At 40.6% G+C, this 27,267-nt stretch overlaps 1 protein-coding gene across 1 annotated transcript in view; it reads left to right on the forward strand.

The window, feature by feature from the left end:
* WDFY2 (WD repeat and FYVE domain containing 2) overlaps positions 1–27,267 on the forward strand; it is a 224,106-nt gene that overhangs the window by 168,987 nt on the left and 27,852 nt on the right. The window contains exons 6-7 of the mRNA XM_079778649.1: positions 2,209–2,321; positions 16,200–16,326. Coding sequence (XP_079634775.1) covers positions 2,209–2,321; positions 16,200–16,326 — 240 coding nt within the window. The remainder of the gene's footprint in view (positions 1–2,208; positions 2,322–16,199; positions 16,327–27,267) is intronic.

The following is a 27,267-nucleotide window of genomic DNA, read 5'->3' on the forward strand; positions in this document are numbered from 1 at the left end:
ACCAGCTATAGAGCATGTTGGGAGATGAAAGGAGAGAGGACCAAGGTAAAGAGCCTGGGAGGGAAGGTTATTAAAGTTTTCAACTAAAGTGAAACTAAACTTATAAGTGATTTGGATTTAGGGTTAGGCCAATAAGAATGATTCATCTCTGTGTCTTTTTTATGCCCCCATAGCTTCTGATCGTTTCCTTGCTTTTTGGCACAACTGTCTTAAGTTCATCTTGTACCTTCCCATTCCACTCCTGCAATCAGCCACTTCTTTTAGTGAGGAATAGTATTTAGAGATAGCTAGAAAATATATGGATGTGTATTTTTAAAAAGAAAATAAATTATCAGAGCATATAGTATTATTTCAAAATAATAGTTTTATTATAATAACAAAACTACTGGATGAGGTTTTAGATTTCTTTGCAGTTCTCATTGTCCTTAAATATGTTCTACAAAAGATGCACAGTCGAAATGCTGTGCTTTGAAGTCACTTGAAATAATTGTGTTAACTATGTGGTTATATCACCAATTTGATAATTAGGTTCATTCATTTTACATTATTGTCAATTTGGGGGATTTTTTAATTTTATAAATATTTTTAATGTATAAACGAATTACAAGATTATAAAATGGAAATGCTATAACAAGAGAGAAGTCTCACTCTCATTTCTGTCCCCTCAACTTGTTTCTCCCTTCTCCATAGGCAACCATTTTTGTTAGGTCTTGATTTATCCTTCCAGGGTTTTCTTTTCTAAGTATGAGTATGCACACACTTATAGTAGTATTTATATTTTCTCCCTTTTTTACACAAAGGTAGTAAAGCATATAACTCTTATATACCTTGGATTTTTTCCCCCCCACCCCCCCCCCCCCCCCCCACTTAATAATATATCCTGAAAGTTACTCCATGTCAGTTTGCTTATGGAGGTCTTTTTTTCCTCCCTCTGCATGGGTATGTCATAGTTAAATTAATAAGTCCCCGTTTCATGGGCTTTGGGGTTGTTTTCAAACTTCAGTTGTTACCATAATACAGAGTGAGTAGCCTCTGTCATGTGTCTTGTATTTTTGCCAGTGTATTTCTGGATAGATCTCTAGAGGTGGGATTATTGCTAGGCATTATCAAGCAGGAAATCTCACTAGAGACTCAGCACCTTGGACTTTTACTGGAGGCTGGTCACATAGGCAGCCTCTGCGTGGCATGTACCAAACTTTCAGACTCCCACAAGGAAAGTGGGTGTTCGTCATGAACCATATTATTTGTGCAGTTAAGGCACAGTTAGACACTCTTGTCTGCTAATGGCGGAAACCCTCCTGAAATCCAAGTTCCCAGATGCCATGTCAGCCTTTTAGACAACCTTTCAAAGGATAGCGGTCAGACCTGCTAGGTTAATGCTTTTTTTCCATAGCAACATTTTCCTTTCTTGAACTATTCATATATTTTGCCCATTTTTCTATTAGGCTTATGGTGTTTTTTTCTTGATTGCTCTTTTTATATATTAGAGATTTGGGCCTTTTGTGACCTAATTTGCAAATATTTTTTTTCCAATTGGTCTTTTAGCTTTGCTTATTGTATTTGTTTGTTGTTTGTGTTTTTGATAGTAATAGCTTTTTCCATTAAGGTTATAAAGGAACTCTTCCATCTAGAACTTATATATTTTTTTAATTTTTTACGTTTAGATCTCTAATTCATATGGAATTTGTCCTGGTATATAATGTGAAATACAAATCCTATTTAATTTTTCCTTTTTTAAAAAAAATCTATCTTTATTAGTTAAAGAGCCACCTTTAGTAGACATGTAGCAAATTTCTCTATGTTTTTAGGTCTATTTCTAGACTTTCTGTTCTATTCCAATGGTCCATTTGTCAGTTATGCATCTGTGCTGCACTTTTAGTTAAAGAAACTTTATAACATGTTTTAACATCTGATAGGGCTAGCCTTCTCCATCACATGCCACATTACTCTTATTTTCTTGCTTATTTGTTTTTCTTTAGAATCAACATATCTAAATCCAGGAAGAAAACATGTTGATATTTTTATAGGAATTATATTAAATTTATAAATTCATGTGAGAATTGCCATCTTTATCATGTTGAGTCTTAACTGTCCACTAATACTGTCTTTTCATTTTGTTATGTCCACTTTTGTATCTTTCTTACATTTATTGTTTTTATAAATCCCTCCACTCAATTTTGAGAAAAATCCTTAATGCTTATATGATAGATTCGATGTTGAAACCCGGCATGTGTTTATTGGTGACCATTCAGGCCAAGTAACCATCCTCAAACTGGAGCAAGAAAACTGCACCCTGGTCACAACATTCAGAGGACATACAGGTGGGACTGAAAGCAAAATCCATGTGCCACTTGCTCTCTCAGGAGCTCACATGTGCTGCATATTCTGGTTTCAGATAAGTTGTGAAAGTGACAGGGTACACTTTGGGCTTATACAAAGATACACATGATATGCTTAACTGATTTCAGAATGGTTCATTAGAATCTAATGTCAAAAATTTTCAACATCAATACAAACAAAAGAGGACTCAATCTGTTTTGAAAATGTTGGTGATTTGGTTCTTTATCATATTGCCCCGGAGACAGCCAGGGTTGGCACATGTTAATGAGACATTGTTTGAGACTATGTGGCAACTGCACAAACCCCTGAAAGCCGAAAGGACAGCTGCCTCAGTCTGTCCCTGCCATCATGGGATCTAGGAGATGGCGGGCAAGACTGACTCTCACTTCCAAGACAAGTGAAATGAAAAATATGTTCATCATGGGTAACCAGGTTGTATGAAAAGGTAAAAGTTCTTAACTTCCCTTCCTTTTGGGCTCTTTCCCGTTTAAAACCCAAGGCTCCCTTTATGTTACTAGCCTGCTCAGAGTCATTTAAACAAGGTAATATAAAATATCCACACAGCCTTTGAAAGTCTTGAATAGGTGATGATGATTAATTTTTTACTCGTATTTTTAATGTGTGGTGTTAACCTTGGAAAATAAGTCACTGCCTGTTTTCATGGTTTTCCATGGGCTTTATCCTCTGCAGATTACACCCATGGTTGAGTACACAACAAGGTTAATATTTAGGCATCAAGAACAAAAGTAGGTGAATGAGAGTGTAAAAAGGGATAGTACCTAGGTCATAAGAGATTTTCTAAAGGAAAAAAAGGAATGGGAGAAAATTGAACCCAGAGAAAAAGATTCTTAAAAGATCATCTGAATTATCTCTACGTTTGGGAGGTAGAATACACAGAAACATATCCCCTGTGGCTAGGACTCAGTTCTCTCTGATTGGATTACTCTTTTTAGTCACTTAGACCCTGGCCAATCCTGGCCTGGTAGGGATCCAGAACTCTCCCACCTCAGGAATCTTAAACTTACGTATTTCACTGCTAACTTCAGTCTCCTAATCTTTTACTTCCCTAAACCCTTATTCCAACTGCACTTGCTCTTCCCCTTGTTGAGAAGTCCGGTCCTTGATCCCTCACTGCCCTGTGTTTCCGGCCCATCTTGTCTTCCTTCCCAGTGTGCAGCCCCTTTAGCCATGTGCTTCCCAGCATGCTCAGCTCAGGGCCCCTTTGTTCTTCCTCTGTAAATTTTATCCACGCTCTCTCCTTGTGCTGTCAGCCACTGACTGGGTCAGGACCCAGCTGCAAGTTACGCTGGGAGTCTTAGCCCATCATCACAGGTTCGGATTCATCATCCCAGTGCAGAGTCAGGAATTGCCTCTTAACCCCTGCACATGATTACTGATCCTCAGTACACTCCTCTCATTCCCCTTAACAGCTTTCTCAGACCTTCACCACTTAACCTCAGCCCCCACTCCCTCCCATTCCAGCCACTTCCTTCAAAGAAAAATAGATATTATTAGATAGAAGCTTAAAAAAAATATTTTTCTTGCCCACCCTTATTCTCCCCAACAAACTTCTCTACCCACTCCTTCTGTCTTTCCCTTCCGCCTCGAGCAGGAGCTTGCTGTCCTCTGGCCCTAGGCTCAGTCTCCTCAGGGTCTCCGCATTAAAAGCCATTCCCTTTTCTCCCTTTTGACTAACTCACTCTTCTCAATTTATTAACATGCTAAGGTTTCTTGCCTCTCTGATAAAAACAAACAAAAACCCTCTCAGTCCATGTCCTGTTGTAGCAATGTCTTTAATAGCAATGTTTTTTCTCTTCTTAAAAAATTGTGGTAAACTATACCTAATCTTAAATTTACCATTTTAATCATTTTTTTACTGTGCAGTTCAATGGCATTAAATACAGCCATACTTTTTTGCAACTATCACCCCACCATCTATCTGCAGAACATTTTTCATCTTGCAAAATGGAAACTTTGTACCCATTAAACACTAACTCCCCTCTTTCCCCCAGGCCCTGGCAAACACCATGCTGCTTTCTGTTGTCTATGAATTTGACTACTACCATTCCTCCTGTGAATAGAATCATAGTATTTGTTTTCTGACTGGCTTATTTCATTTAGCATAATCTTCATGTTGTAGCAAACAGCAGTGCTTTAAAAGAATATCCTTTTCCTCGCTGCTTCAAATTCTTCATCTCCCATTTCCTTTCCAACCACCTGCAATTTGGCCTGTCTCATCACTCCACTTAAACTGCTTTCCCCAAGGTAGCCAGCCGATGGCCTGCCTGCTGGTTGCTAAATCCAGTGAACTTGTTTGAAACTATGTCCTACTTAAGCCTTTCAGCAGCGGCACTTCACGTTGTGGCGATTCCTTCCTGCGTGTACCTGGCCTCCGTTGGCTTCTGTGACATGCTGTCTCCCCGTTTCCTTCTGCGTCTCCAAGTGCTCTTTCTCCGCTCCTTGGTGTCTCTGTGCTTTCTGCCCTGGACCCTTGTCTCTTTACACCTGTGAGCTCTCTGGTTGATCTCAGCCACTATTCTCAGTCACAGAAACAAAAGGCACAATCACTGTCCTAAAATTTCTTCCAGCCCAGTGAGGGAGACAAAAGCTAAACCAGTAATTCTAGTGCAGGGTGGCAAGGACGGTGGGGAAGCAGGCCCTAAGGCCTCCGAGAACAGAGAATGGTCACCTCGCTTGGATGCCAGTGGGAGTTAGGGAAGGCCTCCCCGGGAAGGTGTGGTTTGAGTTTAGATCTTTGGGGGAGGAGGAAGTGTTGAATTCATGGGAAAGTAAGAAGAACAATCTAGGCAGGAAAAAAATCCGCATGGTCCAAGGCATGGAGATTTGCAAGAGTGTGGCTCTCTTGGGAACACCTAGTAACTCTTTTGGGCTGGAACTCTGAGTATGAGGTAGGGGCAGCCAGAAATGAAGTGAGAGTCAGTTCAGATCATTGAGGGCATGTCAGTGAGACACCATTAAAGAGGTATTTGGGGGGTTTTGTTTGTTTGTTTGTTTTATTGGTTTTAGAGAGAGGAAGGGAGAGAGAGAAACATCTATTTGTTGTTCCAGTTACTTATGCATTCATTGGTTGCTTCTTGTATGGACCATTAAAGAGTTTTTAAAAGCAAATATGTTAATTTGATCAAATTTAAAAGATTGTTCTGACAGTGAGTAGAGAGTATAATTGGAAAGCTAGTACCTGGAAATGTGGTAATGTGAAAGCAAGGAGTGGATGCACCTAAGGTAAAAATTTAGGTGGTAAACTCAGCAGCCATAATGGGCTGGCTAATTCCCAGATTTGGTTTAGGTGGAGGTGGTGTTGAGCCTGACCTTTTGGCTCTTTAGTAGTTAGGCCTTCACCATATGATGGCTGATAGGAGTGCTCTGAATTCTGTGTTGCTGCCTTCAGGTCAGAAAAAAGGTAAGTAGCTGCTTCTTACTGCTATATGGTGAACCAGATGTGGCCCAAGGGTTTCATGTATTGCAAGTTAGTTCTAATCCTATATAATAAAGATGTAATATGCAAATGGTCGTTATGCCGTGAAGCGTAATGACGGACCATGTAACGACCGGATCACGGATCAGCAGGAGGGTGGGCAGCGAGCTACAAGCCGGCGGCGGAGAACTACAGGAGCGGGCAGGGCAGCAAGCTATGAGGGGGGCGAGGGGAGCTACAGGAGGGGGGGGGGCAATAGGCGGAGAGCTACTAAAGGGCAGCAGCGAGCTACTGGCAAGCTATTGGCTCATGGATTCGTGCTCAGGGCTACTAGTATAAAATGTTACCTTGACATTGTGTCTTGTCTTTCTCAAAATATTTAAAGCATTTTCATGTGATTTTATCATAAGGTGTCTTTGAGGAAGACAGAATATGGCCCAGGAAGGTCACTAACTAACATGAAGGCAAATGTAGCAGGTCACATATTTAACTTGCTATTATTCCTGGACAATAGTATCTACCCATTGCCAGTCTGGCTATAGCACAACTCATTTAAAGCTAGGATGTCTAAGAAAGTCCATGGTGGTTCAAGCATGTTACCGAGTTCCTCCTATGTAGTAGGCCCATTTTGGCCCCTGAGAGGTCCCAAACTTGGGCAGACACAATTCTGGAAAAGGGGGTTTTGTAAGGATTTATTTAACCTCCTTCCTCCCCTATCCCATAAACAAAGACCTTAAGATGAACCCAGATCCATTATAAAGTGATCTTGGAGGTCTGGTCAGTCCAGATCCAAACTCCGAAGCAGACAAGTTTTTGGTACGTGTGCAGAGCCATAACATTCCCCCGTCACTCTGTTATAGTACAGAAGATCATAAAAATGTGGGTTGTGATGGAATCAGCCTAATAGTCATACTCAGAGGCTCTGACATAGCATTTACTAGTCTAAGGGGACTTAATAAACTAGTTTTATGTTCTTATGCTTCCTCTGCTGGTTTTATTTCTAGACTCTAGAGCTAAATGTCAAGTATTATAGTGTTTTGCTATTTCTGCAGAAATTAGAATATTTTTCTACCAAAAAGTCATACACTCACTTGAAGAAAGGGGAAAATATCAGATTTTGACCATTCATAGTATCAATTAATATTTTTTCTTTTACTTTTTAGAAACTTTTTTATTAGTATAAACATATTAGAAACTGGAGGGCTTAAATGTAAATCTTCCAAGCATACTAATTAATGAAAAATTAAATACAAACTTTTTCATTAACTGCTAGGAGAATTATTGAAAGTGAAACGGTAACTAACATATAACAAAAACAAGGAAAGACATAGTTCAGTACAAATATGGAGATTCAAATAATTGAAAACATAATTTCTGTTTACAATGGAGACTTTCAATCAATCTAGTTTATATAAAATGTAATAGATGGATATTTTCATCAAGAGTCTCTATTTGATGAGTGCTGGATTACATAGGTGAAAACAAGCATAGTGTTTAGTTTAGCCGACTTCCAGTCATGGGAATATGAGCATTAAACCAATACTTGCAGATAATCAAACATGAGTGTAGTAAGTGCTGTGGAGCGTGGATGCCATGCTTAAGCTGCATTGGAAGACAAGAACAAGAGAGCTCTCCTTGTCCAGAGAGTTAAAGAGAAGCTTTCGAGGAAGTGGCGCATAAATGACACCCTAATGAAAAAGAGGTGGTGGGAATATTCCAGGCCCCAAATGTGTGAAACAAGTGTGACGCCTGGCGTGGGAAAGTGTGAACAGCTGCATGAAGTCAAATGGCCCGTGTGGAGAGCCAGGGGAGAGGAGTACAGGCTGACCTTTCAGGCAACGTTAAGAACCTCAGACATTGCTCACAGGCAGTGGGAAACCAGTGATGAAGGGTAAACAGGGCGGGAACAGGCTCCATTTGAACAAGTCTCTGGCAGCAGTGGGTAGTGGATGGAGTGGGGACAAGAATGGATGTGAGCAGACTGTTTAGAAAGAAAGCAACTGCTGGTGTTCCTAGAAAAGGTGACCTTTGTTTGGACTTAGGGGTGGCAGTGGGCGTGGGGAGAAGAGGGATTCAATTTAGGAATCTGTTTAGGAACCTGACAGGCTCAGGGGAGGCCTGCACCATGGCCTTAAAAACTCAGAAGCATAGAGTAACCACATAAGATGGTCTGAAATTAAAACATCCTAACTAAAAGCACTGCATGGTGGGTAGTCATGTCATAGGCCAGTGTTTTTTCCTAACAAAAGGCAGTCTTTGCCTTTAAAAAAAAAAAACACCTGTTTAGGAGATGCGGATTCAGCAGCACTTGGCAGTTGCAGTAGGAGTAGCTCCAGGTTTCTATCTGGAGCACTTGGGTGGGCAGTGATGCTATTTACTGAGACCGAGAATATTTGAGGTAGAACAGGTCTGGGAGAGAATATCACGGTGCTTTAATCTGGACATGACCAAGAGATGCCCCGGGGGCAAGGAGACAGCTGGATGTCCATTTGTGGGTCTCAGGAGGAAGGTGTAGCTTAGAGATTGCGTTTATTTACTAGTAGCTTTATCAAAACACTCATCACTTCAACCTAGAGCAAAATGCAGTAACTGAAAGGTCAACTATTTCATTCAAGAGGCTTCATGGTCTGAGGACTTACTGTGACTCTGCTTTAGACACATTTAGCCTACATACCTTTACCTTGCATGGTGTGACTGGACACTCAAGTGAGGTATCAGTCATGTACTGGTGAAGAGAGACCCAGCAGTTTCTAGCACTGATTTTTATAGCGCTCCACATAGTCTAGCTTTTGTAAGATTGGTTGTAAAAGTCTCCAAAAAATTTTGTTCACTAAGCATTTTGGTAACATATATTAAACTTTTTAAAATGTTTATACTCTTTGTCTGGTAACACATTTGGGAATCTCTTCTTACTAGTCAGAAATGTGAACAGAGTTTTATGTTTAAAAATATTCATCTTAGATTAGGAACGTGGGGGGAGGGTTGGGAGAAAGCTTCCTGCAGGAGAGGACACCTGAGCTGCACCTTGAAGGTGGAGGAAAAGGTACTTGGATGATAATAGGTAGGACCAGCACTCCAGGGAGAGGGAGTAGCCACATGTCCCTGAGTGAATGGCTCCACCAAACACAATGTGCATGTCCTTCTTGTTCTCAGAGCTAATCCCATCGTCTTATCATTATACATTTGTGTTGGCATTAGGTCTGAGTTTTATTTGATTTGATTATATCCACAGAGCTTAGCACAGGGCCTACCGTATAGAAGATGATCAATCCATGCTTTTGGAACTGACATGAAATGAATGCTGTGGTTTGCAATTTATAAGCCAACCTCCAATGGACACTATGGTTAGGACATGTACATAGAGCTTGGATGGGACCCTGCAGTTATTTGTTTCCCCCAGTCTCATTCTATTGCCTGTCTTTTAGCTTTTCCTTTCATCTTTTCCATTCTTATTAAAGAGTGGTGTAATACTCTCAGCCTTGGGAGGGTGCTGAGTATACCCTGACATGTTTTAGCCTAATTATCTTTTTCTTTTCTCTTCCTGACTCTGTGTTATGAAGAACTCCCCTTCTCAGCTCTGGCCCCTTACAGCCTAATGCAGTGTGGAAAAATTAGAGCTCGAACTTGTTTCTAAAACTTTAATTGACCTCATAATGACTGGGAAAGCAGTATGAGATGCTCTGAGGGAACAAGCTGGTCACTGCCTGAAGGCGGCTCAACAAAGGATACTGTCATAGAGATGGTATAGATGAGGTCTCCTGCACTATAATAATAGCTAACATTTATTGAGTGTTTCCCATGTGCTAGGCACTATTCTGTCCTTATAATATATTAACTTATTTAATCTCAACAAAATTATCATCCCTGATTTACAAAGCAAACTTCTGAGGCATAGAGACATTGAATAACTTGCCCTTGTCACATACTTAACAAAGACAGAGCTGTATTTGAGCCCAGAAACTGATTCTAGAGCTTGTGTACTTAAATACCATAGCCAAGTGTCCAGTTTCTTCATCATAAACTATCCACATCCTGTAGTCACCAACATAGAAGGCCAGAGGGCCTTATGGTGCAGTGTTTGTAGATGTGGATGTATGTTGGAAGAAGTTGCAAGGTATTCATCATGTGGCACTTAGTAAATTCTTTTTAAGTGTTTCCATGTTTTTTTCTGATAGGATGCAAAACCTGTCTAAGTCTTGAAGTCAAGTAAACCTTTCTAACCATTCTTTTTATCGATGACCACCACTGTTTAAATCTGACATGTTGCCTTAGAGAGCCTGGGTTACCCATTTTATATGTTGTCTTAGTCTGTCTGGGCTGCCCTAACAGACTACTATAGGCTGGGTGGCTTATGAACAAAAGACATTTATTTATCACAGTTCTGAAAACTTGGGAGTCCAAGATTAAGGTGCTGGCAGATTTAGTGTTTGATGGGGCCCAGTTCCTGGTCTATAGACTGCTGCCTTCTCACTCTAACCTCACTTAGCAGAAAGGAGTGAGAGTGCTCTCTGGGGTCCCTTTCATAAGGGCACTGCTCTTACCATTCTTCAGGGCTCCACCCTTATGACCTAAACACTTCCAAATATTGAGGATTAGGTTTCAACATAAGAATTTGGGGCGGGAGACTAACATGTTACATAGGGGAAATCATGCATTTGTCATCTTTCTCTTTTCTATCCCCTTAATCCTAGTGGCTTAACCAGTCAAGCAAGACCATCTCCAGAGCTTCTCCAGATGAGCATTTCCTGGCTTAAAAGGTGTGAGTAATAGAATAGATAAAGGCTATCATTTAAACAACACTGGTTAGACAGAAAAAGAGATGTCATATGACTGTTTTATGTGCTAAAAACAAAGCAAAGAACATTCATTCATGTACTTTTTCCTTCATTTAGTCGTTTGCTCATTTGTCTGAGCTTATTGAGTGCTTACTATACAAGGTAGAATTCTAGGTCTAGGGATACTATGGTGAATAAGCCAAAACCAGCCCTCCTAGAACTTATGTTAGGGCAGCAAACAATAAATAAATATGTATTGTTATGCCAAGGAAAAATAAAAGAAGGAGAGAGGTAGGAGTGGTGAAGGAAGATCTCTCCTAAGGAGGTGACATTTGAGCAAGGACTTGTGTTAAATGAGAGAATGAGCCAGTGATAATGTAGGGAAAGATCACAAGCAGAGGCAACAAATTGCAAAGACCCAGCGTGGAAATGAATCTGGCATGCTACAGGAACAGCAGGCCTAGATGGAGTGAGTAAGGTGGAGGAGGGGAAGCCCCAGGACAGGAGCTAGATCATGAAAGGCCATGGACAGTGGTATGGGAACCACAGGAGGGATTGGAGCAAGGGTGTCAGAATCTACTTGGTGTTCTTCAGTGACCACTTTGGCTACTGGATAGAGAATGGACAACAGGAGAAGGAGTGGAAGCAAAGAAACCTTATAGGAGGCTATTCTAATAGTACTAGGTTTTTTTGTTTGTTTTGTTTTATTTTTACTTTTCATTTGAAATAACTTTTGACCCATATTCCCCAGATGTTAACATCTTTGAATATTACAGTATAAATATTAAAATCAGGAAATTAACATTGATACAATACTGTTCTCTAATCCACAGACCTTATCCCCAGTTCTCTAGTTATCACACTAATATCCTCTTTCTGGTTCAGAATCCAACCCTGGACCACACACTGCATTTGGTTATAATGTCTTCTTAGTTATCTTTAATCTGGAACACTTCTTTAGTCTTTCCTTGTCTTTTAAGACCTTGGCATTTTTGAGTACTAGCTAGAATGCCCCTCCCTTGTAGAATGTTCCTTCCTTTGAGTTTGTTTGATGTTTCCTCATGGTTAAATTCAGGTTATGCATTTTTTATAATACCCACTAAAGTGATATTATGCTTTTTTAAGTAGTGCATCATATCAAGGTACACATGATTTGCCCTGTTACTGGTGACGATAACTTTGATCACTTGGTTAGGGTATGTGTCTGCCAGGTTTCTCCACTTTGATCACCCTTTGTAATTCACAAATATTTTATGAAGAAATACTTTGGAACTATGTAAATATTGTTTCTTATTATATTTCGGCCCAATAACTTTAGTATCCATGGATGATTCTTACCAGAAACAAGTATGACTGTGGTGATTGCCAAATTGTTTTTTCTATTAGCATTATTCTTTCTACACTTTTTAGTTGGAATTGTACTATAAAGAAAAACTTTTACTTATTCCCTATTTATGTATGCAGTTGTTTATAGTGGAATAGACCCACAAGTTCTCACTAATTTCTGTGTGAGGACCTTGTACTACCATTTATTTATTTTGTTGCTCAAATTGTCCCAAATTTGGCCATTAGGAACCCTTTCACATTGGCTCCTTTGTCCTTTTTCACATGTCTCCATCATTTTTTGAGCACGTCTTAGTTTTTGGTACCACATAATGTTCCTGGCTCAGCTTGTACACTGCTTGCTGCAGCCCTGGAATCAGCCATCCAAGCAGCTCTTGTTCCTTCTATTAGTGACTAGTATTTAGAAGCCAAAATTTGGGTGCTGTGTGTGCTCATTATTAATGGGATGTAATTGCTTCTAGGCTCTTTCAGTAGACAAAGCTAAAAAATACATCTGTACTCACACATCTATAGTTATATATTTTTGTGATTTCATACTGATAAGTCAAATCTAACACGAAGAGATCGTTCTAACCTTCCTCCTCTTATTTATAACTCCTATTATAATAGTGAGAAACTCAGCTCTCATTATCCTCAATACATTTATTTAGTTAATCCTAGAATACACATAGAACAGTTCCAGAATTGTTAACACATAGCCCTGTGAAATACAAGCCTGTTAATCAGAGTACAATTTTCGTGTACAAATCTTTTTATATTTAACTTTATTACCATTTTCCAAAGTCACTTTTATCATTTCTCCCCATGCCCTGCTTTAGTGTGGTTGTATCAATCATTTGTAATACAGCTAGGTTTTTCAGTTTACTGTATATTCCATTTTGGATCCACCACACACACCTAATTGATTTATATTATTTGCTTGTTTTGAGTATGTAAAACATATACATGGTTCTAAAACTCAGAACCAAACAAAAAAATATATACTATGAAAAATGTCACTCTCCTTCATCCCTGCTCCATTCTCATTCCGCAGCCTTACCCACACACCTGCTATTAATAAAGCTCTTTCATTTCTCACTTACTCTTATTTTCTTAGGTAAAAGTTCTTTTGCACTTTGTCTTTTTCGCTTTACAGTACATTCTGGAAATCACTTTCTATCCATCCAGGAGATCCTCATTCATTTTCAGAGCTATGTAGTACTGTGTGTAAGTGTAACATGGTTTATTTTCCCACTCTCTTAGTGAGTATTTAGGCTCTTCCCAATGTTCAGCTATTTCAAACAATACTGAAATAAATAGCCTTGTGCATGTATATTTTTGTATTATTTGGTGGGAAAGGGGACAGTATCTTCAAGATAAATTCCTAGAAGTGAGATTGCAGGATTAGGAGCTAAGTGCATATGTAGTTTTGTTAGTTGTGACCTTCCCCACTTAACTGGTTTGCATTCTCATCATCAATGTATATAAGTATTGTTTTCTTCCATAGCCTTTACAACAAAATGTGTGTCATACTTCTTAATTTTCCTTGTATGATAGTGGCTCATACAAAGATAGCAGTAGAGATAATGAGAAGTGCTTAGATTCTGGATATATTTTGGAGAAAAAACGAATTCAAGAGTTTATGATGGATTGCTTTGTAGGCTAAATTCTGTTTAAATATTAGGCATCAAGATTAACAGTCTAAACTAGTAACTTATTTTCATTTGTTTGACATTTATGAAGCTTTTGGTGACTCTCACCTTCCTCTTGAGCTGGCCTTATTATAATAGTCCAAAAATGTTGTAAAAGGCAATGCTAACTGCTCTAACAAGTCATTTCCAACATTTTTGTGCCTTAATGCAGCAGAAGTTTATTTATTGCTCATGTAACAATCCAGTATAGGTGTTGCTAATTTACAGTTCTTTCCATGTGGTGATTCAGGCACCGAGACTCCTCCTAGAATACATTTTCTCCCTGTCCTGGGGTCTGGGAGATCTCTAGCAGGAAGTGGGAAAGGGACATCTTAACTGCCTTGGCCTGGAAGAGATGCAAATTATTTCCACCTACTATCTGGTTTCCTTTAGGCGTTCTGTTGCTGAGAACTGGTCACATGCCACTTGGATGTAAGAGGGCCGGGTAAATGTGGTCCTTGCAGGACAGCGGCTTTCCAGGGAGTACGCTTTATATGAAAGAGGGAATGTGAAGTTAGATGGACAGTTAGCTAATTCTGCTACAGATATTTAACAAAATAAGCCATTTGGGTACTGTGTGGGAACAAATAACATGTTTTGCAGAATGGAATGCATATCTTGAACTATTACATGGCCAAATACTGAAGGATGTTTTTTTAAAAAAAAGTAGAATTATGGAGTTTAATAGCAGGGAAAGATGATGAGTTCTACAGGAGGAAATACTTAGCATTGAAAGGTTAAGTAAGCATCACAGAGGAGTTCCAAGTAAGATTTATGGATTTTAAAAAATCTGTATATATAAAAAGCCTAAGTGACCAAACAACCGGTGGACTGGTTGCTTTGACGCACAGGAGCTGCCCCCTGGTATCAGTGTGCTCAGGCGCCAGATGCAGGGCTCACAACTGGCCGCTGCAGCCCAGAGACCACAGCGGAGTGGCCGCGAACCTACCGAACCTACCGAGTGGCAGCAGCAGTGGCAGCAGGCGCAGCGGGGCCTGGATGAGCAGGAGTGGCAGGCAGGAGTGACAGGCGGCATTGGACTGCTGGTTTGGGCCCAATTCCTGCAGGCCCCGCCAAGGGACCCCACCAGTACACAGATTCGTGTTTATATATATTTGTGTTTTCATTCATCTCCTTCATTCATTCAACAGACAGTAATACTAGGGCCTGTCTGCTGCTGGCTGTGTGCTTGGTACGTGTGTGTGTGCGCGCACACGCTAGGGAGGATGGGGTCAGAAGTGGTGAGGGAAGAGGAGGTGGGAGCTGCAGGGGGTATTTACCATATGTGTACCGGGGGAAGTGATGTTAATTACATGGACAGAAATATATATAAGCAGGATGCTGTGCAGATACAGGAAGAAGATATTAAACACGATTCAGTATAGAGGGTATTTTTTTCCTTTTGATCTTGAAAAAATCTCACGCAATTATATAAGGGAAACTTTTCTAAAACCTTTTAAAGTAAAGCACTTTATTAGAACAAATTGACAATCTAAAGAAGAAAAACATCAGATTGCAACAAATAAGCTATTTTATGTTGTTTTTAGAATATAGTATTTTTCTTTTTTTATTTATTTATTTTATTTTTTAAATTTCTTTATTGATTAAGGTATCACATATTTGTCCTCATCACCCCATTCCCAGCCCACACCCCTCCCACACATGCCCCCACCCCCCTGTTGTCCTTAACCGCTGGTTAGGCTCATATGCTTGCACACAAGTCCTTTGGTTGATCTCTCCCCTTTACCCCCAACCTCCCCTACCCTCCCTCTGAGGCCTCAGAATATAGTATTTTTCTTTTCTTTTTTTAAAGAACCGTACATTTTAGAATTTTCCAATAATGTAAAAGATGAGTACTTTTCACATTCTTAATTATTTGTAGGCTTTGTGCTCATATGTAAAAAGTTAATACTATACTCAGTGCAGTTTGATTTATAAGGGTACTGCCAAAGAAGAAAATCTGTCATATTTTATAGCCACACCACTACAGTGGTCCTGTGTAATTGATCCACCCTGATTCTCATACAATCAGATGGTGTAGGTGACGGCTAGGTTGTTGTTATCAGTAGTAGTAGTCATCGTATCACCATCCCCATTTTAAATAGTTGAGGAAACTGACACTTAAGGATGTAAATGATTTTCCCAGAATCTGTAAATTTAAATTTGCAAGAAAATAAAATTTAAGTTCAGATATTATAGTCTAATTATAGCTGATATTCAAGATAAAAAAATCTAATTGAGCTTTTTAAACCTAATAAGTTTTCACCTATTGTGGGGGTAGGAGGTAGACAGCAATTTTAAAAATATGGCTAATATTTCTAAACTGTGCAATATTTTCCATTCTTCTTAGAATTATGACTATTGTTTAAATGTCAATTAATTGTCATTTTCATTGTCTTTGGTCTTAAGAGAAATTTATTTTATGGTACATTTAAATTCTTGGAAACTAAAATGTGGAATTCTTATTCTCAGAGCCAATCATTCTCTCTTTGGGGACTTATTGTTTACTCTTTCAACAAAAACATTATTGTATGCCACGAACTGCACAAGATCCTAACTCATTTGCATTCACATTTTATTGGTGAATAATATTGTTACTCCGTGACTAATGTTCCACTGTGTCTGGTCTCTCAGGTGGGGTGACTGCTCTCTGTTGGGACCCGGTCCAGCGAGTTTTGTTCTCCGGCAGCTCTGATCACTCTGTAATCATGTGGGACATCGGTGGGAGAAAAGGAACTGCCATCGAGCTCCAAGGACACAAGTAAGGCTGCTGGTGCTTTATAAAGAACTCTTGAGAAAAAATTCCCAGCTGAAAACTGGAACAAAGGAGTGCGGTTCAGTCTCTATGGCAGGATCTTAGCATGGGAAGGAACAGGGTAGGAAAGCAAATAATGGCCACTGTGATTTATGTCTGTGTGTCAGTAAGTATGTTTACTTATTTATACCCCACTTTATTCCATAGAGGATTTGAGAGCTCTTACAGAAACCATAAGATAAAATAATGGCAGCAAATAAATAAAAGGTAAAAGTTAGAACCAGGAAGAATATAAAAGTAAAAATTTGAGCTTGAAAGAAGAGTTTAAAAGAACAAGCCATGAAGGCCTACAGAATTTCTATAATTAAGGTCAAATGTGGCATCAAGATTCCTGACAGTTTAAGGAAAATACAGGAGATAATATTCTTTTTTACACAGTACCTTTTGTACTTCACAAAGTATTTATCAGGCTCTTCCTTAGGACAGATTTCAGGGGGCTGAGAGGAAGAGCTGAGAAACCTTTGTTGTTTCCTTGGAGCAGTTCTCAAACTTGGCTGGGCAAGGAGAATCCCCGAGGAATTGGTTTAAAGTAGGGCCCTGTCTTTAAAAATTCTGGTCACTGGTCTGGAGCTGAGGGCATCTGAATGGTAGCAGGCCTCCCATCCTAGGCAGCTCTCTGCTGGTGAACCTCAGCTCACACTCTGATTTGTCCTACACTGTACTGCCCACAGTCCCTGGGGACAAAGTCTGATCATGCTGCAGAAAAGAACTTTAGATGTGCTGTGGAACTCTAATCTAAATTGTTTTTAACTTGTGAAGTTTTCCAAATGATATTGAGAGTGACTGCAGACTTCCATAAACAAATCAGTAATGTCCCAATGAACTGATTGGTTTTAGCTCTTCCTATAAATCTGCTTAGAAACAGTAGTTTTAAAACAGTCTCCTAAGTAGTTAAATCTACAGTTTAGGGTTATTGAACTAATTCAATTTGGGAGGGCCCATACACAGATAATTGTTTTAGTGTTATAGCTGAGTGTGGGAGAAGTAGCTACTAAACCCTTCTTCCCCGTATTAGAGAGCAGACTGGTTGTCTGGGGCCACAGCTGGCTTGTGGGGCCACTTGGACCTTGTCATCTGCCCATTAGAGGAATAGTTCCCAAATATTTCTCTCCAGACAAGGTGACATGCATCAAGATCATGTAGGAGTTGACATCATCCATGTTAAGTGAAGAAAGAAATCAAACACAGTCCTATTTAATAATACTCCGTTATTATCTAATTGCCAGATAATTCCTGTCACATAGGCTCTCGGAAATAAAATGCAGGTTTTGAATGAAGGTCAGTAATATTTGTTGGACTCATTCAGATGAGCTTATAACTAGCTTTGTTTTTACACAGTGGTTGATGAAGACTGCAAGCAGTCTTGAATGACCCGTCCACAGGGTGGGAAAGTGTCACAGTGCTCCATGCCAGCATTACTGTGTGCTGGGCGCCCTGATGGAGAGTGTTGTTCTAGGACACTTACACCTACAGTTTGGTAAGAGGAAAAACTATAAAGTTGAGGTACAGTCTCTCAGTCCCAGAGAAAGGAAACCTAAACTAATAGGTTCTCTAGTTTCTAGTAAATATAGACTTTGTCTTTTAGAAAATGAAACAGATCATACTTGGAGTTTATCCTGAGAGGATCACACCCTTAGAACTCAGCAAGGCAGGTTGATGAGATTAGGAGCCACCAGTGAGAACAGCTTTAGATAGGAACAATGGCAGAAGGCCTTTGTTAGGTACTTTATTTAACTCAAGTTTAGTAATAAAGTCAACTCTATGAGGAGCTCTCAGGTCTTCGCCTGAGAGGGGTTGCCCTGCTGTCAGAGAGCTAGAAGTAAACTCCTCAGCATCAGTTGGTGTCACCCTGTTGGAGTGGTTTAGTTGTGAGTGCCTGAGGGGAGTCATGGGAACTGTTAGAAGTAGAAGGATGGGATTCACAAAGAAGGTGCAGGAAAGAAGGGGCCAGGGCATCAGGCAGGAAAGGAGAACTCATGGGCCCCCTTGCACAGCAGCATTCCTTTGCCCTGAAAGTTGGCCACTGGATCAGTGTTCAGTGATTCTTGTATTTAAATAATGCCTAATATTTAGTAAAGAGCTTTCAAAACTCACAGAAACCCTCCCCCCCACCCAGTTTAATCTTATGATAACCCTCTGAAAGAGAGAAAGGAATTATCATTTTTTTTAATCTTTATTGTTGAGAGTATTATAAATATCCCTCTTTTTTCTCCCCATTGCCCCCCTCCACCTGGTTCCCACCCTGCCTCAGGCCTTTGCAACCTTATTGTCTGTGTCCACAGGTAATGCATATAAGATCTTTGTTTAATCTCTTCCCCCCCCCCCTTCCCTCTCTGAATCGTCAGTCTGTTCCATTTCCATGCCTCTGATTCTATTTTTTTTTCCAATTTTTTTTATTAAGGTATTATATGTGTACATATCTTACCATTGCCCCCCCCACACCCCACTCCCATATATGCCCCCACCCCCCAGAGTTTTGCATCCATTGGTTATGCTTATATGCATGCATACAAGTCCTTTGATTGATCTCTTATCTCCCCCACCTCTCCCTAACCTTCCCCTTGTAATTTGACAGTCTGTTTGATGCTTTACTGTCTCTGTATCTATCTTTTTGTTCAAGTTTATAATGTTCTTTATTATCCATAAATGAGTGAGATCATGTGGTATTTTTCTTTCATTGACTGACTTATTTCACTTAACATAATGTTCTCCAATTCCATCCAGGTTGCTGCAAATGAAGAGAATTCCTTCTTTTTTATGGCAGCATAGTATTCCATTGTGTAGATGTACCACAGTTTTCTGATCCAGTCATCTGCTGACGGGCACCTAGGCTGTTTCCAAATCTTAGCTATGGTGAATTGTGCTGCTATGAACATAGGGGTGCATATATCCTTTCTAATTGGTGTTTCTAGTTTCTTCGGATATATTCCCAGGAGTGGGATTACTGGGTCAAATGGGAGTTCCATTTTCAGTTTTTTGAGGAAACTCCATACTGTTCTCCACAGTGGCTGCACCAGTCTGCATTCCCACCAGCAGTGCACGAGGGTTCCTTTTTCTCCGCATCCTCGCCAACACTTGTCGTTTGTTGATTTGTTGATGATAGCCATTCTGACAGGTGTGAGATGGTACCGCATTGTTGTTTTGATTTGCATCTCTCAGATAATTAGTGACGTTGAGCATGTTTTCATGTGTCTCTTGGCCTTCCTTCTGTCTTCTTTTGAAAAGATTCTATTTAGGTCTGTTGCCCATTTTTTTATTGGATCATTTATCTTCCTTTTATTAAGTTGTATAAGCTGCCTGTAGATGTTGGAGATTAAACCTTTATCAGTGATGCCATTTGCAAATATGTTCTCCCATGCAGTGGGCCTTCTTGTTGTTTTGTTGATGGTTTCTTTTGCTGTGAAAAAACTTTTTATTTTGATGTAGTCCCATTTGTTAATTTTCTCTTTAGCTTCCATTGCCCTAGGGGCAGTGTCAGTGAAGAATTTCTTTTGGCATATGTCTGACATTTTGCTGCCTGTGGATTGCTCTAGTATTTTTATGGTTTCCCGTCTTATGTTTAAGTCCTGTATCCATTTTGAGTTTATTTTTGTGTATGGCGTAAGTTGGTGATCAAGCTTCATTTTTTTGCATGTATCTGTCCAATTTTCCCAACACCATTTATTGAAGAGACTGTCTTTATTCCATTGTATGTTCATGCCTCCTTTGTCAAATATTAATTGAGCATAGTGGTTTGGGTCAATATCTGGATTCTCTATTCTGTTCCATTGATCTATATGTCTGTTCTTGTGCCAGTACCAGGCTGTTTTGAGAACAGTGGCTTTGTAATACAGCTTGAAATCTGGTATTGAGATCCCTCCTACTTTATTCTTCTTTCTCAGGATTGCTGTGGCTATTCGGGGTCTTTTTTTATTCCAGATGAATTTTTGGAGAGTTCTTTCAAGGTCTGTGAAATATGCCGTTGGTATTTTAATGGGGAGTGCATTGAATCTATAGATTGCTTTGGGTAGTATGGACATTTTAATGATGTTGATTCTACCAATCCATGAACATGGTATGTTCTTCCATCTGTTTACGTCTTCCTCTATCTCTTTTTTCAGTGTCCTGTAGTTTTCCGTGTATAGGTCTTTTGCCTCCTTAGTTAAGTTTATTCCTAGGTATCTTAATTTTTTTGGTGCGATGGTAAACGGGATTGCCTTTTTAGTCTCTCTGTCTGTAAGTTCACTATTGGTGTATAGAAAGGCCATAGATTTCTTGGCGTTAATTTTGTATCCTGCTACATTGCCGAATTCATTTATTACGTCTATTAGTTTTTTGACGGAGTCTTTCGGATTTTTTATGTACAATATCATGTCGTCTGCAAATAAAGACAGCTTTACTTGATCTTTTCCAATTTGGATGCCTTTTATTTCTTCTTCTTGTCTAATTGCAATGGCTAATACTTCCAGTACTATGTCAAACAGGAGTGGTGAGAGTGGGCATCCCTGTCTTGTTCCTGTTCTTAGGGGAAATGTTTTTAGTTTTTGTCCATTGAGTATGATGTTTGCTGTGGGTTTATCATATATAGCTTTTATTATGTTGAGGTATGAGCCTTCTATTCCCACCTTGTTGAGAGTTTTTATCAAGAAAGGGTGTTGGATTTTGTCAAATGCTTTTTCTGCATCAATTGATATGACTATGTGATTTTTATCTTTCAATTTATTTATGTGATGTATCACGTTTATTGATTTGCGGATATTGTACCATCCTTGCATTCCTGGGATAAATCCTACTTGGTCATGGTGTATGATCTTTCTGATGTACTGCTGGAGCCGATTTGCTAGAATTTTGTTGAGGATTTTGGCATCTATGTTCATGAGGGATATTGGTCTGTAATTCTCTTTCATTGTGTTGTCTTTATCTGGTTTTGGTATTAGGGTGATGCTGGCTTCATAGAAGGAGCTTGGAAGTGTTCCTTCCACTTGAATTTTTTGGAATAGTCTGAGGAGGATAGGTTTTAGTTCTTCCTTGAATGTTTGGTAAAACTCTCCTGTGAAGCCATCAGGCCCCGGGCTTTTGTTTGCCGGAAGCTTTTTGATGACTGCTTCAATTTCGTCCATAGTTATTGGCCTATTGAGCTGTTTAGATTCTTCTTGATTGATTTTTGGAAGGTTATATTTTTCTAGGAATCTGTCCATTTCCTCCAGGTTGTCCAGTTTGTTGGAATAGAGTTGTTCGTAGTATTTTGTAACAATCCTTTGTATCTCAGCGGGGTCTGTTGTTATTTCACCTCTTTCATTTCTGATTTTGTTTATTTGGGTCCTCTCTCTTTGCTTCTTGGTGAGCCTGGCTAGAGGTCCATCAATCTTGTTTATCCTTTCAAAGAACCAGCTCTTGGTTTTGTTGATCTTATGTATTGTTTCTTTGGTCTCTATGTCATTTATCTCCGCTCTGATCTTTGTTATTTCCTTCCTTCTGGTTACACTGGGCTTTTCTTGCTGCGCTTTTTCTAGCTCTTTGAGTTGTAGGGTTAAGTAATTTATTACCATTGTTTCTTGTTTTTTGCAATAGGCTTGTAGAGCTATGAACTTCCCTCTCAAGACTGCTTTCGCTGTGTCCCATAGATTTTGGATTGTTGTGTTTTCATTGTCATTTGTTGCCATGATGTTTTTTATTTCTTCCTTGATCTCTCTGGTGACCCAGTCCTTGTTTAATAGCATGCTGTTTAGTCTCCATGTGTTTGATTTCTTTGGATTGTATTTATTGTAGTTTATTTCCAGTTTTATGCCACTGTGATCTGAGAAGTTGCTTGATATAATTTCTATCTTCTTGAATTTGAAGAGACTTTGCCTGTGACCCAGCATATGGTCTATCTTTGAAAATGACCCATGTGCACTTGAGAAGAATGTATATTCTGTGGCTTTGGGGTGAAATGTTCTGAAGATGTCAATTAATTCCATCTGGTCTAGTGAGTCATTTACGATTGCTGTTTCTTTGCTGATTTTTTGTTTAGAGGATTTGTCCAGTGGTGATAGTGGGGTATTAAAGTCTCCTACTATGATTGTATTGCTATTAATCTCTCCCTTGATATCCTCCAGGTTTTTTTTTATGTATTTGGGTGCTCCTATATTGGGAGCGTATATGTTTACCAGAATTATTTCTTCTTGTTGGATTTCTCCCTTTAGTATTATGAAGTGGCCTTCCTTATCTCTTGTTATGGCATTTACTTTGAGGTCTATTTTGTCAGATATAAGTATTGCTACCCCAGCTTTTTTTTCATTTCCATTTGCCTGAAAGATATTTTTCCATCCCTTCACTTTCAATCTGTGTGAGTCTCTTGTTCTGAGGTGGGTCTCTTGTAGACAGCATATATATGGGTCGTGTTTTTTTAACCATTCAGCTACTCGATGTCTTTTGATTGGAGCATTTAGTCCGTTTACATTTAAAGTTATTACTGAAAGGTATTTATTTGTAGTCATCTATTTTTGTGTCTGTATTCCTTCTTACCTGTTTATTTCTTCTTTTTACAGTATTCCCTTTAGCAATTCTTGCATTGCTGGTTTGGTGGTGATAAACTCCCTGAGGCTTTTTTTATCTGCAAAGCTCCTGATTTCCCCTTCAATTTTGATTGATAGTCTTGCTGGATATAGTATTCTTGGATTCAGTCCTTTGCTTTGCAACACTTTGTATACCTCCTTCCATTCACTTCTAGCTTGTTGTGTTTCTGTTGAGTAATCATTTGACAATCTGATGGGTGTTCCTTTGTAGGTAACTCTCTGTCTCTCGCCGCCTTAAGGATTCTCTCTTTATCATTTATATTTGCCATTGAAATTATGACATGTCTTGGTGTGGGTCTTTTGGGGTTGATCCTGCTTGGGACTCTCTGTACTTGCATAACTTTTATCTTTCCCATATCCGGGAAGTTTTCTGTCATTATTTCTTCGAATAGATTTTCTAATCCCTGCTGCTCTTCTTGTCCTTCTGGCAGCCCTATTATACGCATGTTACTTCGTTTCATGTTGTCCCGAAGCTCCCTTAGGCTTTCCTCCTGCTTTTTAATTTTTTTCTCCAATTGCTGTTCAGATTGAGCTTGTTTCTGTACCTGATCTTCTAACTCACTAATTCGGTCCTCTGCTTCTTGTAGTCTACTGTTAAAACTTTCCATGGTGTTTTTGATTGTAGCTATATCACTTTTCATTTCTTCCTGATTCTTGCATAAGTTGATTTTCTCATCCATCCGATGTATAAATTCCATGACCATTACTCTGAACTCCTTTTCGGTCATGTTGCAAGCTTCAGTTTCACTAATTTCCTTTCTTGGCGACTCCACATTTTCTTTCCTCTGTGAGTTATTTCGTTTCCCCATTCTGGCTATTACCAGAAAGCTCAAGCTTCCGTTTGCATGGACCTGGGCCGTGTGCTGTGGGGACTTCGCTCCACCCTAGTTTCACTGAAGTTCTCTGACACTAGGACATGTAGCTGCCTTTGGTTGGTGGGAACCAGACTTGCCCAGGATCAGTGTCCCCAGTGTTCCGTGTGGTCTCGTGTGCACATTTAGAATCAGGGGCCCTGTCTGCACCACACTGTTGGTATGTGCTGAGAATGAGATCCTTAGCATGTGCCAGGAGTCAGAGTTTCCCTGTGTCTGCACCAAGACTCAAGTGTCAAAGTCTCTGTTGCCTTGTGCGGTTTCTCGTTGAGAATCAGGGTCCCTGTGTGTGCACGCACCAACAATTGGGGTCGCTGGCTCTTAGTGTGAATGCGCTGTGAGTCAGGGATCCCAGGCAGCTGTGTCTGGCGTGCCAAATTCCCTGAAGTGGAGCTGCGTCCTGTGTGTGTTCTCTCTACTGAGCCAAACCGGCTAGAGCACACCTTCTTAAAATCCTGAAGGTGAGCTGGCTCAGTGAACTCTCCCAGAGTCCCGGAAGGGGGGCGGAGTCCGTCCTGCGCGCCAAATTCCCCAAAGGGAAGCCCCTCTGTGCACACTCTAAGACTCCCCGAAGGGGGAAGCTGTGACCCGCGAGCCAAATTCCCCCAAATTCCCTGAAGGGGAGCCCTCTGTGCGCACTGACAGATTTCCCCGACGGGGAGCTGCTTCTGTCCCGCGCACGCGCCAAATTCCCTATGGAGGAGCGCATCCCTGCGCAAAGCTCGGCATCTTGGGCGAGGGGCAGGTCTATCAGTTACTATGGCGCTTTCCGCGCGCCTGTGGGCGCTCTGCAGCTTGGGGGAGGGGCGGGTCTATCAGTTACTATGGCGCTATCCGCGCGCCTGCAAGGAGGGGGATAGGCTCTTTGACTCACGGAAATCTGCAGGGAAGTCTGGATTCTTGTTGTTTGTTGGTCTGGAGCTGTGATAGCAGTTCTCTGTCCCCAGTGGCTGCAGGGTCCTGGTTTGTGTCAGAAGCCAGGATCCGAGTCTCAGGCAGCTCTGTTTCTCAAGATGGCGTGGTTTCCGTGTCCGCACCAGCTGCCGAGAAGTGTCCGCTTTGTGCACGGGGCTCCGCCGTCTAGGGCTGCCCTGTTAGGGAGCCCCTTGGAAGACCTGCAGAATCTAACTGACCCTATCTCATACACACACACACACCACACACATCTACACTCTCCTCTATGGGTTCCTCACTCACACTCTCTCTCTCCCTACCTTCCTGCCGGTCACCATCTTTTTAACTACCTCTGATTCTATTTTATTCACCTGTTTATTCTGTTCATTAGACTTCTTATTCATTTATTTTGATTTTTAGATTCAATTGTTGATAGATATGTATTTATTGCTATTTTATTGTTCATATTTTTTATCTTTTTCTTCTTCTTCCTCTTCTTAAAGAATACCTTTCAACATTTCATATAATACTGGTTTGGTGGTGATGAACTCCTTTAGCTTTTTCTTATCTGTTAGGCTCTTTATCTGACCTTCAATTCTAAATGATAGCTTTGCTGGGTAGAGTAATCTTGGTTGTAGGTCCTTGCTATTCATCACTTTGAATATTTCTTGCCACTCCCTTTCGGGCTGCATAGTTTCTGTTGAGAAATCAGCTGACAGTCATAGGTGCTCCCTTATAGGTAACTAACTGCTTTTCTCTTACTTTTAAGATTCTCTTTGTATTTTTCCCTTGGTATTTTAATTATGATGTGTCTTGGTGTGGTTCTCTTTGGGTTCCTCTTGTTTGGGACTCTCTGTGCTTCTTGGAGTTGTAAATATTTCTTTAACCAGGTAGGGAAAGTTTTCTGTCATTATTTCTTCAAATAGGTTTTCAATATCTTGCTCTCTCGCTTCTTCTGCACCCCCATAATGTGAATGTTGGTATGCTTGAAGTTGTCCCAGAGACTCCCTACACTACCTTTATATTTTTGGATTATTTTTTCCTTTTTGCTCATCTGATTGTGTGTTTTTTCCTTCCTCATATTTCAAATCGTTGATTTGATTCTTGGATTCCTCTAGTCTACTGTTGAATCCCTGTATATTATTCTTTATTTCAGTCAGTGTGTGCTTAATTTCTGACTGGTCCTTTTTTGTGTCTTTGGCATTCTCACTAAGATCCTTGAAAGTCTCACTAAGTCCCTCGGTCTTATGAAGATTCCTGAGTAGCCTTATAACCATGGTTTTGAATTCTGTATCTAATAGTTTGCTTCCATTTCTTTCATTTGTGACGTGTTTCTTTGTCTCTGCATTTTGGCTGCTTCCCTGTGTTTGTTTCTATGTATTGGGTAGAACTGCTATATCTCCTGGTGTTGGTAGAGTGGCCTTGTGTAGCAGGTGTCCTATAGGGTCCAGTGGCTTATCCTCCCCAGTCACCTGAGCTGAGCACTCTAGATGGGCACCTTTGTGGACTGTGTGCACAGTCAAGTTGTAGTTGAGACTTGATTGCTGTTGGTGTCATTAGGAGGAATTGACCTCCAGGCCAATTTGCTGTGAGGACCAGCTGGGACTACAGTGGGAGAGCTGCTGTGCAGGAGACACCCCTATGGAGCAGGACTTGCTTCAGTGACGCTTTGGTGCTCACTGAGTCTGCCCCTTGGATGTGTCACTTATGGATGTGAAGAGTTGTAATCTGGTATGGTCTCACACTGATCACTGGGTACACTGACTCTTGGGTCTCCAGGGAGGTGCAAAGTCAGCCACTGCCTGGGGCCACCCATCAGAAGCTACAGAGAGATCTGCAGATTCCTCATATTTGTATTAGTTTTAGAAGTTCCCAGGCGAGGTCCAGCTCTGAAGCAAGGCAGGCTGCTGCTAGTGCCAGGTCTTGGGCCTTTTATTGATAGATTTGGGGCACTCTGGCCCAGCTGTCACTTGTTTGAGAGATTTTAGCAAAGTCTGAAGCTTGAGCAAGGACAGGCCATTCATATGCAAAAGCTGCTGCACACAGATTGGGTGGGGCTGCAAATTGGATATGGTGGGGTCACAGGGAATCACCAGGGTGGAGCAAACAGAAGTAGCTGCCAGTCAGCTCTGTTACCGGGAGGTCCCAGCACAAGAACAATGACCCTGCGAGCACCTGCATCTGGGAGAAAGCTGCCCCTGAGTTCCTGCCCAGATGCCAGACAGTCCAGTTTCTCTTTGTATGTGTCTGGGTCACCAAGAGCCTCGCCCTGGCGCTGGAGCTCAGAGGAAGCAGAACCTTGTAAGTTCAGTTCGTGTACCAGCCCTTTAAGAGGAACAGCAGCCTCCTTGTCACTGAGTCCCAATCCCTGCTGGTTTTTACAGCCCATAGTTATGGGGACTTCTCTTCCCAGCTGTGGGACCGGGGGTCTGGTATGGAGCTGGGACCCTTTGCGCTTCACAGGGGGCCTCTGCAGAGACGACCTTCCTCCCGATTAAAAATGTGGCACACTGAGATGCTGGGCCAGCCCGTTCTGTGCCTCCGCCCCTCCTACTAGTCTCAGTGTGCTTGCTTCTTTACTTCCC

Source organism: Cnephaeus nilssonii (genome assembly GCF_951640355.1).
Source record: "Cnephaeus nilssonii genome assembly, chromosome: 8".
In the NCBI taxonomy this organism is placed as follows: Eukaryota; Metazoa; Chordata; class Mammalia; order Chiroptera; family Vespertilionidae; genus Cnephaeus; species Cnephaeus nilssonii.